The 15470-nt window shown below is 54.2% G+C and overlaps 1 protein-coding gene across 1 annotated transcript in view; it reads right to left on the bottom strand.

The window, feature by feature from the left end:
* Positions 1-1223: 1223 nt before the first annotated feature.
* Positions 1224-15470, bottom strand: part of CREB3L1 (cAMP responsive element binding protein 3 like 1) — a 35253-nt gene continuing 21006 nt past the window's right edge. Inside the window, exons 3-12 of the mRNA XM_047072302.1 lie at positions 13667-13851; positions 10807-10885; positions 8958-9115; positions 8134-8283; positions 7923-7981; positions 7656-7724; positions 5755-5854; positions 4712-4838; positions 2126-2393; positions 1224-1947 (exon numbers count right to left, since the gene is read on the bottom strand). Coding sequence (XP_046928258.1) covers positions 1911-1947; positions 2126-2393; positions 4712-4838; positions 5755-5854; positions 7656-7724; positions 7923-7981; positions 8134-8283; positions 8958-9115; positions 10807-10885; positions 13667-13851 — 1232 coding nt within the window. The 3' untranslated portion in view covers positions 1224-1910. The remainder of the gene's footprint in view (positions 1948-2125; positions 2394-4711; positions 4839-5754; positions 5855-7655; positions 7725-7922; positions 7982-8133; positions 8284-8957; positions 9116-10806; positions 10886-13666; positions 13852-15470) is intronic.

The following is a 15470-nucleotide window of genomic DNA, read 5'->3' as shown; positions in this document are numbered from 1 at the left end:
TTTTTATTTTTTTTAAAGGTTTTTTGTTTTTTTAAGTTTATTTAATTTGGAGAGAGACAGAGATAGTGCAAGTGGGGGAAGGGCAGAGAGAGAGGGAGAGAGAGAATCCCAAGCAGGCTCCGCACCATCAGTGCAGAGTCCGATGTGGGGCTCGAACTCACGAACCGTGAAATCATGACCTGAGTTGGACACTTAACCACCTGAACCCCCCGGGCGCCCCTGCCCAGTCCCTTTTTATTTATTTATTTATTTTATTTTTATTTTTTAATGTGTATTTATTTTTGAGACAGAGAGACACAGAGCATGAACGGGGGAGGGTCAGAGAGAGAGGGAGACACAGAATCGGAAACAGGCTCCAGGCTCTGAGCTGTCAGCACAGAGCCCGATGCGGGGCTCGAACTCACGGACCGTGAGATCATGACCTGAGCCAAAGTTGGACGCTTAACTGACTGAGCCACCCAGGCGCCCCTGCCCAGTCCCTTTTTAAATGGCATTCACCTGACTAAGTCACACCCACTAAGGATAGTCTCCCCTTTGATGCACTCAAAATCAATTGATTTGGGGTCTTAATTACAACTGCAAAATCTCTTTACTATTGCTATAAAAGGTCACCTAATTACGGGAGTGACATCCCCTTATGTTTACAGGTCCTCTACATACCCTAGGGGAAGGGATTAAACAGGTGTGTACCGGGGTGGGGGGAGTGTGGGGTCGGGAAGCTTGGAGGCCACCTTAGGCCATGTCACACACAGCTGGTGAGTGGCAGCTCTGGGAGTCAGTCAAACACAGCTCTTCTCCTCTGGAGTCTGTACCTTCAACCCAGCTGAGGCAAAGGATACGAGAGCTGAAATGCTGGCAGGTCTTAGGAGGACCAAACTGGGTCCTGCATGCAAAGTGTGTGGCACAGCGTCTGGTCCAAGGAGATGCTTGACACTTGCAGTTCGCATCCCCAAAGGCCAAGACGGTGGCTCATCTGCTCTTCTGCCTCCACAGTCAGCAGTAGGAGGAGGAGCCGTGGGGTGGGGGGATTATAGCAGAAGCTTTTGACCATCTAGTTTGAATCCTGCGCCCGGCTGGAAGAGGGAGCCCAGAAGAAATGCCTCCTCATATCCCCATGCTCCCAATCAGACCCTGTCGGAATATAAACGTCCCCTTCTCACTCCCCCATCCCTCAGTCTTTGTCGCCTCCCCCTCCCCCACGAAGAAAGGCACAAAGTCGGGAATTGATGCTGCATCTTTTTTTTTTTTTTTACTTTTGCCTTCTTAAAGCATGTGCTGAGCTGATGGACGAAGCAGTTTGGCAATTAAAAAGGCCCAGCGGCTTGGGCAGCAGCAGGGGAGGCCAGGAGAGGGCCAGGGAACGGCAAAGCCCGCACTAACTTCATAAAATATAAAACAAGGGAGGGGTGAAGGGAGGATGGAGACTTGTAAAATACAATATCTTAGGGGATTGGCAATAATAAAAAATAAGGTTCATTATTTACAAACAATTTCTGTTCTTGGTCTCTGTACAGTGGGGCGGGGGTGAGGGGTGTGTGTGTGTGTGTATGTCGGTATGTTGATGTGTATGTTTGTGGGGGGGGGGCAGGGAGGCAGTGGTCGTGTTGGTCATTATGAGAAAGGAAGGGGTTAGCCCAGTGAGTGGTTTATCTGAGAAGGACGGATGGTTGTGGGAGGGTGGGGTGAGAACAGAGTGGTCAGCCCAAGGGAACAGTCCGATTGTGGTGGGGAAAGGAAAGGCCCTGGTAAAGATTGGGGCAAAGAAGGTCTGGGGAAAAGTGGAACCCCTTCTCCTGGGCTGGGAGCCCAGGGGGCAGGCAGGGTTACAAGCTGGATCCGGGTTAGAGAGCAAGACCACCCCTCTTCTGGGCGCCAGGGGGTACGTCCTGTGTCCTGGGTCTTGGCACGGCCTATGAGAGTTTGATGGTGGTATTGGGGCCCAGATCCCTGGAGAGAGAACAGAAATCAGGGTGAATCTGTCCAGTGAAGGACCCTCTCACCCCTCTGCATGCTGGATCAGGATGCGGGACGGATGGGGCCTTGGGGATGTGTGGCTGACACGGGGACCAGGGCACAGTGTGGGTGGAGACTGGGACGCCAGGAAGGGAAGGGGCCACCCACTCACCTCTCACGGAACCACTCCTTGGGATGAGAGAAGTCGGGGCTGGTGCCATTTCCACCGACGTCTTTTGGCCAGGCCTCACTCAGGTACTTGGTGGTCTCGTGGGTGCTGTCCAGGTGGTCAAGCTGCAGGTGGTCCTGGGGCCGCTGCTCTGCCGGCCCCCCCGGCTTGATCTCCCAGCCATCTGGGGGCTCCACAGGCAGCAGGGCACTGCGGCCATCCTCCCACGAGCCTGCCCCCTCATCGTAGAACAGGAGGCTCCGGGAGGGCACTAGACAGAGAGCACAGGGTGAGCCTCAGTTGTCGAGGCCCCCTCCTCCCAGCCACGTTCCTGGCCCACTAGTTAAGGATGAGGGTCCTGAAATCTTGCAGACCTGAGTTTGAATCCCAGCTCTAACATTTCCAATTTGCATGACCTCAGGAAAATCAGGCCTTTGCTTTAGGCTTTCTGAGCCTCAGTTTGCTCATCTGTAAAATAGGGATACTAGGGCCAACCTCAAGTAGATGTGGTTTAATGAGACAATATAGAGAAAGTGATTGGAACTGTTCATAGTAAGCACTCTGAGAAAGTAGTTCTTCCTAAGCAGAGGATACCGGGGCGGGGCATCTGCGAGCTGAATTCTAATCCCACCTCCACTATTCACTTTCTGTGAGACCTTGAATCAATCTCTTCCCCATTCTAGGCCCTAGTATGCCCTTCAGGGAAATGAAGGAAAAGAAAACAAATTTGTTGGATATCGACCTTGTTTTGTTTTGTTTTGTTTTGTTTTGTTTTGTTTTGTTTTATGCAGGCTTCATGCCCAGTGTGGAGCCCAGTGCGGGGCTGGAGTTCACAATCCTGAGATCAAGACCCAAGTTGAGATCAAGAGTTAGCCGCTTAACCGACTGAACCACGCACACGCCCCTGGATATCTACTTTGTGCCAGGCATCGTGCAAAGCCCTTTGACCTGTATCAAATCACTAACAACTCACAGAAACTCCTGGGAACGAGATATTTTTAGCCCAGTTTCACAGAACAGGTAACCGAGGTTCTACTTATCGGGGACACTAGAGGTGAGAGGCAAACCCAGGTCTGCCTGGCTCCAGCCCTCAGGCCCTGACCCAAGGGTCTGTGTGAAAGGCACTCCCTGCAATTGAGCAATACACCAGCTCTGAAAAGCCAGTTCCAGAAGCCACTTCCTACCACAGATGCACACAGGGCCTGCCACGCACTGCATTCACTGCAAGGGGCTCCTTCATTCCCTCGCCTCCTCTGACTCTGGCTTTGTTCATTAATGCTGCCCCCACCCCCAACTTCCATCCCTTCCTCTCCTGGGGTTTCCTCTACCTCCAAATACACAAGAGCCCCTCTGCTCTTGGAAAATGGATACGTGACTCGCAAGCCCTTACACCCCTGTGGCCCACCTCTCCTTAGCAACTGTCCTGTCTTCTCAGGCCACCCTTGTCCAGGGAGTGGTTTTCACTCACCACCTCCACTTCCTCTTCCCCTAACCCTCCCCACCCCTTCCTCCCCTCAAGGCCCTGCTGGTCTAGCTCATTCTCCCTGCATATCTCTCCTTCTCGAATCTCACTCCTCCCTGTCCCCTCCCTCTCTGACCTCCCATCTGTTTCCTCTTCCTCCTGCCCTGCTAGATAAATTCATTCCTGGTAAATGATGAACAGCCAGAAAGTTCCTCTGTGGGTCTACCTGAAGTATCTTCCACCTCTGGAAATCCATACTGTTCTTTGCTGCACCCTCTACCAGTTCTCCCCCTTGCCACCCACATATTATAACTTTTCTCTCCTCTCGTGTGGTCTTCGAAAAGGTGGCAGTGTGCTCATTTAGTAAGTGCTTGCTCTACACCAGACACTGTGCTAAGAGTGTTTGTGCACCTTGCCATCTAGTTGTCACAACAACCGTGCTTGGTAAGAGTAGAGCTGTGACTCCCGCGTTTCAGATGAAGAAATTAATGCTTAGAGAGCTTAAGGCACATGCCCAAGGTCGCGCAGTTAGCAAACGGCCACGGCAGGTATGACCGACTCTGAGGCACCCCCGCTCTTAACCACTGTACCTTACAACCCCCTATGGGACGGTAAATATCTGAGCTCACACCACCATGGCCCCTCTTCTGCCCAAGGTAGACATTACCAGTGGGTCTTGGCACTCCTTCCTGCTGCTCCTGAGTGCTATGTCAGGGTCCTTCACATAGTGCTTCAGACAGCCACCACCACCTTATTGGAAAGGGCCCTTGAACTGAAACTCATTTGCCATCCCATTCGTGAAATACTAATGGTGTCTAGCAGATGCCCCATGACCACCGGTACCATAATTCGTCGGGGCTAGGGTGGGAACATTCCTGTTAGCCCCTCTGAGCCACTCTTGGGTGGGCTGGGATTAGGGGGTCTGCCCTGCAGTCCCAATTCTACAACCAACATTGAATAAATCATATGCCCTTTCGGAGCCTCAGTTTCCCCATTTGCAAAATGAGGGCACAGAAGAAGATAACGCCCACCCAGAACCTGGCTCCATTCTCGTGTCTGGCTTCTGTCTGGAAGTTGGGGCTGAGAGAAGATGGCCTGGCTCAGGTAACATAGCCTGGCCCACTCACTCTGACTGGCTGTGTAGACGCTGTCAGCGGCCACGGGGTCTTCCTTCACAGTCTGGGAGCTGGAGGAGAACTCAGGGAGGCAGGGCACAAGGGAGCCCAGCACCAGAACGAAGCACAAGGCCGCCACCTGGTAGTGGAGAGAGAGCGGTGGTCAGAGCCACCCTCAATCCTTCTGCCCCCAAACCAATAGGTATAAAAGCCTCTGTGTTTTTCCAAAAAAGCAGCACCCAGAGCCAACTACCCCCTAGATGTGGGCTCTTCTACCCTTTCTGGAGAAGGTTGGGGAGGCTGCTCAGAGCATCGCAGCTCGTTGTAGGGAACCGCCATAGGCAGCATTAGAAAAAGAGGAAAGTGGTCAACATGGTTATAACTTATAAGGTGGAGGAATCAGGACAGGGAGAAAGGAGTAGGTGGCGGTTTGGGGGGTTAAGGGAGGGGGACAGAGCATCATACCAGGTTCTCACAAGAGGAGCTGAGAGTCACGCACCAGGAACTGAGCCCTGCCCACAGGGTGACTGCCACCTGACAGTGTGAGGCTCTCAGAGGGCCTGGGGAGTGATCAGCCTAGGGGCAGCAGGCCTCACATTTCCAGGACAGAGTGGAAGAGGGTCTTGCAGAGGCCTGAGCCACACCCTGCATATTCTTTTGGCTTTCTAGAGATTTGCTCAACCTTCTCCTCGCTATTGGTTCCAGAAAGAAAGAACCAAGTCCAAACTTCCTTGTGTTTCCTTAAGCCCTTTCCTCCCCAGCGGCCTTGTAGAAGTGGCCTCCTCAAGGGACTTGCCCTGCTATCCCCTAGCTGGGTTCACGTGAGCCACTACACATCCACACGGTGTTAGAATTCATCACGGAAGGTCATGTTCTAGAAGGCTCCATGGGCTTGGTTTAAGAGGCTGGGGTCTGCAGGAGCCAGCTCACCAGGCACTAGGATCGTGTACCTTGGTGATGTGGCCAATCCCTCCAAGCTCTGCCTGCTTTCCTAGAAAGCCAGCCTGGGGAAGTCTCGTCCTTGTGTGGCCCTGGGGTGAGGGAACAGCACCTACCATGAGGCAGGTCCCAGTCTGGGTGGCGGCCATCTTGTAAGGTCTTGAGATCTTGTTGGTGACCAGAGTCTGGAGTTTCTGCAGCTGCTGCAGCAGGGTCCTGAGGAGGGCACAGTGGTCACCTGGCACGCTCTGACCCCGCAGGCATCTCTGCCTCCTGGAGCTCTCCCAGGGTGCACCTGGGCTGGCTCCAGCCTTAGCCTCCACACCAGGTGTCCATTTCAGTCACGACAGAAAAGGTCACCTCCCGCTTGGCTCCTCTGCGGTGTGGCTTGGGGGGACCTGGGGCCTGTCTCATAGTGAACAGCTGGGTCACCCTACGGGAGTTCAGGGTTGCTCCTCACCAAAGTGGGGGTGGGAGGAGGGTCTACCCCACCTGGGCTGAGGTCACCTTTTTCTTCACCTACACCAGCCACAGCTAAATTGACCTTCCTGTCTTTGAACCCCACAACTCCCTGAGCTGATAAGACGGCCACGTGTGGCAGCTGTCTGGTGTGTAGTGAGGGTCCAGTAAATGGTAACTCCCATTTTCGTTGATTTTGTTTTGTTGCTTTTATCACAGCACCTGCAGCACTTCGTTTATTTACGGATTGCCATGTCAGTCTCCTTCACTAACTGTGGGCTCCCTGAGGGCGAGGACCGGGTCCCATCCAACGTGGAATCCTCCGGGCACACGCAGGGGGGACTCAGCCCATGCCTGGTGAGTAACAGTTTAACCATCGCTTTCCTCCACCTAGCCGGGCAGTGGGGTTGCAGTTACCAGAATGTACAGCAGGTGGCGAAATAGCTCCAAGGGCCTGGCCCTATTTTGGGCCAGAGAGGAATCTGGGCCAGAGGTAGAGGGGTGAGGGGTGCGGACTCCCGCCTCCCTTCCCTGAGTGGGGGGCATTCTCCAGGTCAATCAGGGGAGTGGCTGGATCCTGCTGGAGAAGCTGGGGGAGAAGGGAGGAAAGAAGGAAAAAGCCTTCTGTTGAGCACCTGCGAATTACCAGCTGTCATCTACGTCATTTTAATTTACCCCAGCAAATAATTATTAAAGACCTACTGTGGGCTCATGGCTAGGCACCATCAAGAATTCAGAATAACCATTAAAAAAAGAAGAAGAAGAGCTGACATGAATTCAGCATTCTCAAACGCCAAGCACAGCTCTGGGCCCTTTGCTTGCACTGTCTCATCGAACCTTCACACAAATCCTGTGAGACAGAGCTTCTATAATCCTCATTTAGACAAAGCAACTGGGGCCCAGAGAGGTTTAATGGTTTTCCCAGAATCGCAAACATGGCAGAATGGGATAAAAAACAAAACAAAACAAACAAAAAACCCAGGCTGTGATTTTATGTGGCCACCAGGCCCTGTGCCGGCTCCACACTGATGTTTCTCAAACTTAATTGTGCCTGTGAATCACTGAAGGATCTTGTGGAAACGCAGACCCTGATTCTGCAGGTGGTGCCGATGCTGTTTGTTGGTAAGAAGAACCCTGAGCAGCAACACCTACACCAGCGGTTCTAACTTTAGGGTGCACCAAAATCACCTGGAGGGCTTATTAAAACACAGGTTGCTGAGCCCTCCCCGGGGAGTTCCTGGTTCACTAGGTCTGGCTTGAGGCCTGAAAATAAGCATTTCTGAAAGTTCCCAGGGGCTGCTGCTGCTGGTCTGGGGTCACACTTGGAAAGCCACTGCTCCACATCAGCTCATTTAAGCGTCGCACCTGCCCTGTCATAGCATATAGAGCTATGTGCGGATGGAGAAGGATGGGAGGCCAGGGGTCCCAGGCTCTGCAGGGTTCCTGTCATCCTGAACTCAGTTACCCCGTCTCTCTCCTGCCTCCCAGAGCTATGCCAGAGCCAGGCACTGGCTGCAGAAGGGTGGGGGCCAGGGAGGAGACAGGTGGGACAACTCACCTGTTGGCATTCTCCAGGGTCTCTACCTTCTTCCACAGTTCATTGTTCTCTGATGTAAATGTCTCCACCCTGAGGGGGCCAAGTAGGCAAAGGCTCAGAGGCAGCCTCCAGACCCACTGCTGCCCGCCCCCCACCCCTGCCCCACCATTCCCTGTGGCAGCCCGCTCCCCACGCCCTCTGCTCTGGTGCCCTTTGAGAGAGGACCAGGGAGAGCGGGGCAGGCTGGGGAGTGGGTCCCAGGCCTGCCACCCTGCCCAGGATGCTTACTTCTTTTCTAGACATTCCACGTACTCCTTCTTCTTGCGGCGGCTCTCCTGGGCCGAGATCTAGAGGGGCAAGCCCCCGAACAGGGGTTACCATAGCCACGTAACCACTTCCTGGGGATCCTCAATTTTAGGACTGGCATCACCAGGGGAGCAGAGGCTTCCACCCACCAAGGAAGTCCTAGGGAAGGGACTGGGTCCAGCTCATGCTTTACCTTATTCTTGATTTTTCTCCGGACCCTCTTTAAGGCCTTTTCTTCGGCTTTGGTGAGGGGGAGCTTCGTGGGGATGGGGTAGCCCTCAGCAATCAGGGTGCGTTTCTCCTCCTCTGTCAGGAGCAGTGGCCCTGATGTCCCCTGTAATTTCTGTGGGAAGTACGACATGATGGTTAGGAACCAGACAGCCCTGGATTCCAGTTCAAGCTCTGCCCTTTACTCTTTGTGTGACTTGGGGAAGGTACTCGACTCTCTTAGCCTCAGTTTCCCAATCTGAAAAAGGGTGGATCTGAATTAAATCCGATAACATGAATCAACAGTGCTGGGAGCCCAGCATGTTAGGCACTCAGCCTATTATTGTGGTGGGGGGCGGGGGTGTCCCTAGATCCCATTCTGGAATCCACAGCCTCAAAGCTTGCTTGCCCAGAGCCCCTAAGCAGCAGCCCCCTCATGTCCCTACAGTCTCCACTTGGGAGGCTCCACACTCATCCCAGGACTCAGGGCCTAGCTCCATGTTTCCTGGGGGCTTTTGGGCCTCCTAGAGCCTGGGCCATCCCCCTAGAGGTCAGGAATGTCAAGTTCTAGTCCTGGCTCAGCAACAGTGTGGGTTTGGCAGGCCTCTTGGACCTCTCTACCTGGTTCCTCTTCACCCCAAAGCAGGATTGAAAGATTCTCACTCCCATCTGCCAGGCAGGCACCTCTCTGAATTCTGATAGGGATGAGGATCAGGCTTGGGGCTCCCCAGACCCTTCCCTGCTGGTCATGTACAGGGTGGACTTACTCAGTTCCTTGCCTCTAGGGTCAGCCCACCCCCAGCTGCTTACGTGAGGGGCGGTGAGAAGGGGGGAGGTGGAGATGGCCGTGGAGGAGCGGGCCATGGGCCGGACAGGGCTGGAGGGGGGCAGAGAGCGGGGACTCTGGGAGCCGTCACTGTCGCTGCCGTGGCTGCTGGGGGGCGTCAGAGGCATCTGCACCAGGTCCTCTGGGGAGAGCGGGGGAATCCAGGTTAGCAGGGTTGCATCCCAGCTCTGCTTGGACATCAGAGGTCAGCCAGCCCTGACAGTGGGGAACGGAACACTGGGGCCTTGACCAGCTGTAACATCACAAGCCCCTCTGCCATGTCACATAGATGAGCTGACATCTCCGAAGTTGATTCCTGAGTGCCATCCCATCTCTGACGCCACAGAGGTCTGGCTCCCTTAAGCCTGGTCCTTGGTGTGGATATCATGGAGGCCAGATTCTTGAAGTCCCTCCCCCATCCCTGACTTCACAGGGTCCAGACCCTTTGAGCCTCCAGCTTGGTAACCCCAGAGGTGACTGGAATCTGCCCGCAGTCAGACCCATGGGGATCAGGCTGGGCAAGCAACAGCCTCTGTCACTTCTTTTTTTCCACTGCAAAACTTTTAGCCACATCAACCCCAGGGGTTCCTCTTTCAACTTCAGGGTAACAGGACAGCATCGGGCTTTCGGCAGACCAGCCAGGGGCACTGCTCTCCCCAGCCTCCCCACCCCTGTTGCTTCTCTGTGGCCACAGCATCAGGAAGACTGACACTTGAGGTGGTCAGGAAGAAGCCTGGGTAGAGCCATGAGGACCGAGAGCCTAGCTGCAGGGAGAGCTCCCAGGTCAGCACAGAAAGCCCAGCTAATAGCAGGTGTGGAGACCTGAAGGCTCTGGGCTGAGGCTTAGGAGGAACAGCTGCATCCTTCTAGGCTCTGCCCCAAACTGCCCCCTGCAGGAGTCCTTTCTCCTTTCCCAGACTTTGATTTGCCTCTTAAAGAGCCCTGAACTTGGAGCCAGAGAGCCTGACTTCAAGTTCTGCTGTCACCTGCCCCAGTGTGTGGCCTATAGTCATGTTTATTAGCCTCTCCCAGCCTCACTTTCCTGTTGGAAGGGAGCCACGAGGATGGAATGAGCTAATGTTTGTAAAAATGCTTTACGGATGGAAGGGCACCCTACAAGGCGATGTGTTTTCACAGTGGCCCCTTTCTGCCTTCTGTGAGTCTTCTCTCCAAGGAAGTGAGCAACCTGAGGGTGAAACTGGGGCCCTATTCATCCTTCTAAAGCATGTGCTACTGAGCCCAGGGCCTGATACATAGTAGATGCTTCATGAATGTTTGATGGATTAATGGGGTGGGACTGGAAAGATTCAGTTAGCCTTTTCTCCTTCTGGCCAATCCAAGAAGCTTCCTCTGTTCCCTTCCTCCTTGTCAGATCTGGGAGGCTTCCAAGGCCTCCTGGGATCTGCCAACTTTAATCCATTTGGCTGCTATGATATTGGCCTTCATTACTCTGATCTCCTTGGGCACAGGAACTGTCTTCTCTCTCTGCTTCCCCAGCTCCTGGTACTGGGACATGCACAATGAACTCACTGGGTGGATGGATGGATGGATGGATGGATAAATGGATGGAAGGATGGATGGCTACAGAGTGGGCATCATCAGTGAATGATGGGAGGGGGATTAGCAAACAGGGTGAGAGTGTCAGTAACAGAGATGACAGTTGTAGATTGGGTAAGAAGGGAGCTTGAGGAAGGGAAAGTGTGAAGGGGAGGGAGGAAGGGATATTCTCAAGAGAGATGGGAGTTGTCGAGGGAGATGGGTGGGCTGGGCCAAGGGAGTAGGGATGCTGTCTGCCCAAGACTGGAGAGAGGCAGAGTCCCTTTCTGGACATACCTGGTGTCACTTTGAGGAACTGATTCACCTCCTGGGGCTCCGCTTTGATCACTGGCAGCTGAGTCATCTCTCCTGGGGCCTGGGGAAGACATAGGTCCATCTCCATCAGCTGTCCTTGGGGCTGTCCCCACCATGCCATTCAACCTCCCACCCTCCCCTGAGTCTGGCAGTCTGCTCTGCACATAAGGAGGTGGCGGGGCTCAGTGTTCCGAGCACAGCCCAGAGGGAGCAGAGGCAGGTTTTCAGGATTGGAGAAGCCAAGTCAGACCTAAGAGAAGAGAATGATGGTCAAGTGGTTAGTGTAGTTTATTTTTTTTTTAAGTTTTTAAAATGTTTTTATTTATTTTTGAGACGGAGAGAGACAGAGCATGAGCAGGGGAGGGGCAGAGAGAGAGGGAGACACAGAATCTGAAGCAGGCCCCAGGCTCTGAGCTGTCAGCACAGAGCCCGATGCGGGGCTCGAACTCACGGGCTGTGTGATCATGACCTGAGCCGAAGGCGGACGCTCAACTGACTCAGCCACCCAAGTGCCCCACTGTAGTTTAGACCTTATGCTCAGAGAAGGAGAGCTTCTTGTGACCTCCAAGGCCAAGGCCATTTTTTTAGTGGAGGCTGCCCTGCACGGACTGTGAAGGCCATGTAGGCGGTAGGCCGTGGTATGGTGTTATGTGGTTTGCTATGTGGTTTGCAGAGAGTTTGCGGAGAGGATGAGAGGTAACGTCTGGCACACTGAAGCTGTTCAGTGAGTGGTAACAATAGCACAGACTAAGAAGGCATGAACTGGCTGGGGGCTCAGGGTAAGCTCCCTCAGCCACTGAAGTTTGAAACGAGTCCTGAAGTATAAACAGGAATGTTCCAAACAAAGGATGGGGCCAGTGGTGAGGGGAAAGGCATTCCAAGTGCAGGGAAAAGTATCTGCAAAGGCACAGAGGCCAGAGAACATGGCTGGATCCGGAAACTCAGTATTCAGGGCGTCCAGAGGGTAGGGGTGTGTGCCAGGGGTGGAGGGGTAGGAAACAAGATCAGATGGCTTGGCGAGGGGGTGGCGTGGGGGTGGCGGGAGGATTCACAGAAGGTAGAAAGGGACCAGACAAGGAAGTTTGCAACAATAAGGAGCCCCTAAAGGGTTGGATTGCAAGGGACTAACAGAACTAGATTTATGGGTTTTTTTTTAAATTTTTTTTAACGTTTATTTATTTTTGAGACAGAGAGAGACAGAGCATGAACGAGGGAGGGTCAGAAAGAGGGAGACACAGAATCCGAAACAGGCTCCAGGCTCTGAGCTGTCAGCACAGAGCCCGACGCGGGGCTTGAACTCACGGTCTGCGAGATCATGACCTGAGCCGAAGTCGGCCGCTTAACCGATGGAGCCACCCAGGCGCCCCTAGATCTATGTTTTAAACAAACACGCATCCCTATTTCTTTATATTCCCACTTGCTGCTACAGAAAGGACATCAAGAACACGCATGGCTGCCTACACACGATGATCAACCTGCACCTAAGTGGTGTTCTCTTTGAGGAAGGCACTGTTGTTGGGTGCTGGATTTCAGGACCAAGGCTCCCCTCTGGTTCTGCAGCCAGCAGGGAGAGGTCATGATATTCTGGGTGGGACACAGAATCCCCAATTTAGGCAGATGAGTAAGAATCGCAGAAGGTTCAAATTGGCAGAGACCTTGGAGACTCCCTGGTCTGCATCCTAGCTCAGCCCTCAAGTGACAGAGAAGGCATTGTGATGGGAAGGGTGGGTCCCACAGCCTGTGACTGACAATGCCAACTTCTGGTTCCTGTGCCTTCCACAAGGGTGTTGTGACCTCACTAGAGTGGGAAGTGTGGGCTTCTGGGTCTTGCAGAGTTTGGAATGCCGTTCATTATTTCTGACTGTGTGATTCTGGGCAAGTCGCTTAGCTCCTTGAGCCTCAGTTTCCTTCTCTGAGGCACATGCCCACCTCCAAGACTCTGGCGGCTGCTGCCGCGCCTTCCCTTCCTGCTTTGCCAAGGCCTGAGGAGTCGCTGAGCCAGCCTTGGAGGTGGTCACAACAGATCCTCCACTTTTGCAGCAGACCCTTGGTCCAACGGGTTGATGGTGGGGTAGGGAGGGGCTGAGCTTGCCTTTGGCCACATACATTTTGATCGGGTGAGATGCGTGGCCAGCAGGGGGCAGAGCTGGTCAAACCCGTAACTAGGGATTTTAAGATGGCCCTTAGATTGTAGACTCCGGGCCAAGAAGCCTTTTAGAGCCAGTTCATGCTCCCATTTTACAGACAAGGAAGCTGAAGGAATAAAAAGAAGGCAACGTGCTCAGAGCCAGGACACAGGCAGGGCCCGGAGACTTGGTCCAGGAGGCTCTTCAGATGTTGGATCTATAGCTGAATGCTGTTATCCATGTATCATGGAGGGTGGTGGTGGTGGGAGGTGGGGGGGGGGGGGTAATGGCATGAGTGTCTGAGGTAAAAAACGTTGATCTCATGAGCATATACAACTGAAGTACAGCAAAACTTTTGAATTCTCATATTTGGTCTTTCCTTTTTAAAGTCCTGATGCTCTGAGAAAATAACACGGCCTGTGCCATGTCTGTCTCTGAGACCGTGGACCAGGCCCCTGGTGCCCAGCCCTGCCTGGGTCCTTGTAAACTTCCTTCTGCACACAGTGAGGCCCCCAGCTTACTCCGAGGGTGCTACGGTTTGTGCCCATTCTAGGAAGGTGAGGGGGTCCATGGGAGTTCTGACCCTCAGTCCCAAGGGTCACGTGGCTCCCAGTTCACGTAGCCCTGGGGTACACAGGGCTTTGAAGGCCTCTTCCCACAGAGACCCACCACCCTGCCTCCCTCCCTCAGCCCCCGGGAACCGTCCCCAGGCTCACCTGGTGGGGGACAGGCAGCCTGGACAGGGGGCTGAGGCCCAGCAGCGGGGTGGTGGCCATGGCAGCAGCAGCAGCCATGGCTGAGGAGGCGGCCAGAGGGTCCACGGGCAGCTCCGGGCTCTGCTCCTGCTTCACCATGACGGAGCACAGTTTGTGTCCCAGCACCCATGCTTCCTGTTCCACGTCTGGGGAAGGGGGCAGGACCAGGCTCAGGGGACTCCCCGAGCAGAGGGCTCTGCCCCCCTCCTCCCCCTGGGAGCTCCTCTGGACTGAGATGCCAGGGAACGGAGGGCGGCAGGCAGGCAAGGGCAGAGGGGGGTGCTTGTGACATAGCCTGGGGCCAGAAGACGTGGGGCATCTTCTTCATTCAGCAGCTCACACAGCAGGTGTGGACAACAGATCTGGACCCCTCCTGACTGGCTGTGGGACCTTAGGCAAGTTGCTTAACCTCTCTGAGCCTTAGCTTCTTCATCTGTAAAAGTGCCCGGCAAGAAGTAAATGTTCAATAAAAGCTAGCTATGGTCACTACAATGGCTGCCATCCAGGGAACATCTGCTGAGCACTGTGCTAGACGCTGGGGACCTAGTGACAGTCACAAGCAAGTTTAGGGCAGCCGGAATGGAAAGGAAAGGGGAAGATGGGCCAGACTCACAGCTGTGACTTTGTCCTAAAGGTAATGGGGAAGCACTGAAGGGTTTTAAGCGCACTCAGATTTGTAATATCAAAAAAAAAAAAAAAAATCATTCTGCGTGTGTGCATGCATTGGTTGGACTGACTGCAGGCAAGACAGAAGCAGGGAGAGTCTCAGCAGGCTGGTGAAATAGCCCAGCGAGAGAAGATGAAGCCTGAGGAAGGGAGGTGACAGTGGGGATGGAGAGGAAGGGACATATTGGGGACAGATGTGGAAGGGAGAATCCATAGGACCTGGTGATGGGGGTGGGGGTCATGTTGGTGGTGAGGTGTGATGTTCAGGTTTCCCATGGCAGTGTCCTTTTCCTGCCCACTTAGTGGGGCTCTGGCCTCACCTGGGCCACAGGGCTGGCAGGCATCACCCCTTTTCCTGATGAGTGTCTACAGTCCTGCACCCTAAGTCAGCCCTGCCCACGGTGGCCCCAGCAGGCCCCAGGCAGCGGTGAGGTGAGGCGCAGGTCTGGGGAGCCAGTGTGCAGGGAAAGGGCGAGGGGGCTTTGGCCTTTGGGGCCTGCTGTGGGTAGGGAGAGGGGTCAGTGGTGCCTGGTCCCACCTCAGAAACGAGGCCCCACCCAGCTGGGAGCCTGAACGCCCTGGCTCTGGGCCACAGGCTGCCCCAGGGCTCCAGGAACACCCACAATCTTCCCAAATTACAGGGCCAGTTGTCCGGCCTCCGGGAAGCTGCCCCTGCAAAGGGCCCACAGACAAATTGCTCTAAAAATAGACTTGGGGAGGCCAAGGAGCTGGGCTAGCCTAGCGGGGGTGGATGGAGAACCTGCCATGAGAGGGGGTCTGCCCCACATGCTGCCTTTCTCCAGGGTGGGGCCTGAGGACTAACTGACATGACTTCCAGAGGCTTGGCTGAGAGGCCAGGGCATGTCGGGAAGCTAAGACCTCTGCAGCCACAAGCCCTGCAGCCATTTAAAGCCCAGGTGGTGGCCCTGCCCTCAGGGGTGAGTGGAGTGGGGTACAACATCCCATCTCTGCCCCTGGGGAATCTCAAAGACCCTCAGAAGCAGCTAAGTGCAGCTCTTAGCCCTCTATACATATGAACTCATTTATCCCTCCCAATAATCCTATGGGGCAGGCACTATTATTATCATCCCCATTTAAT

The sequence above is a fragment of the Lynx rufus genome, unplaced genomic scaffold (genome assembly GCF_022079265.1).
Source record: "Lynx rufus isolate CCGP_SWC_20201006 ecotype Redwood Valley unplaced genomic scaffold, mLynRuf1.p SCAF_9, whole genome shotgun sequence".
NCBI classification, from domain to species: domain Eukaryota; kingdom Metazoa; phylum Chordata; class Mammalia; order Carnivora; family Felidae; genus Lynx; species Lynx rufus.
This window is presented reverse-complemented; position numbering and strand designations above follow the sequence as displayed.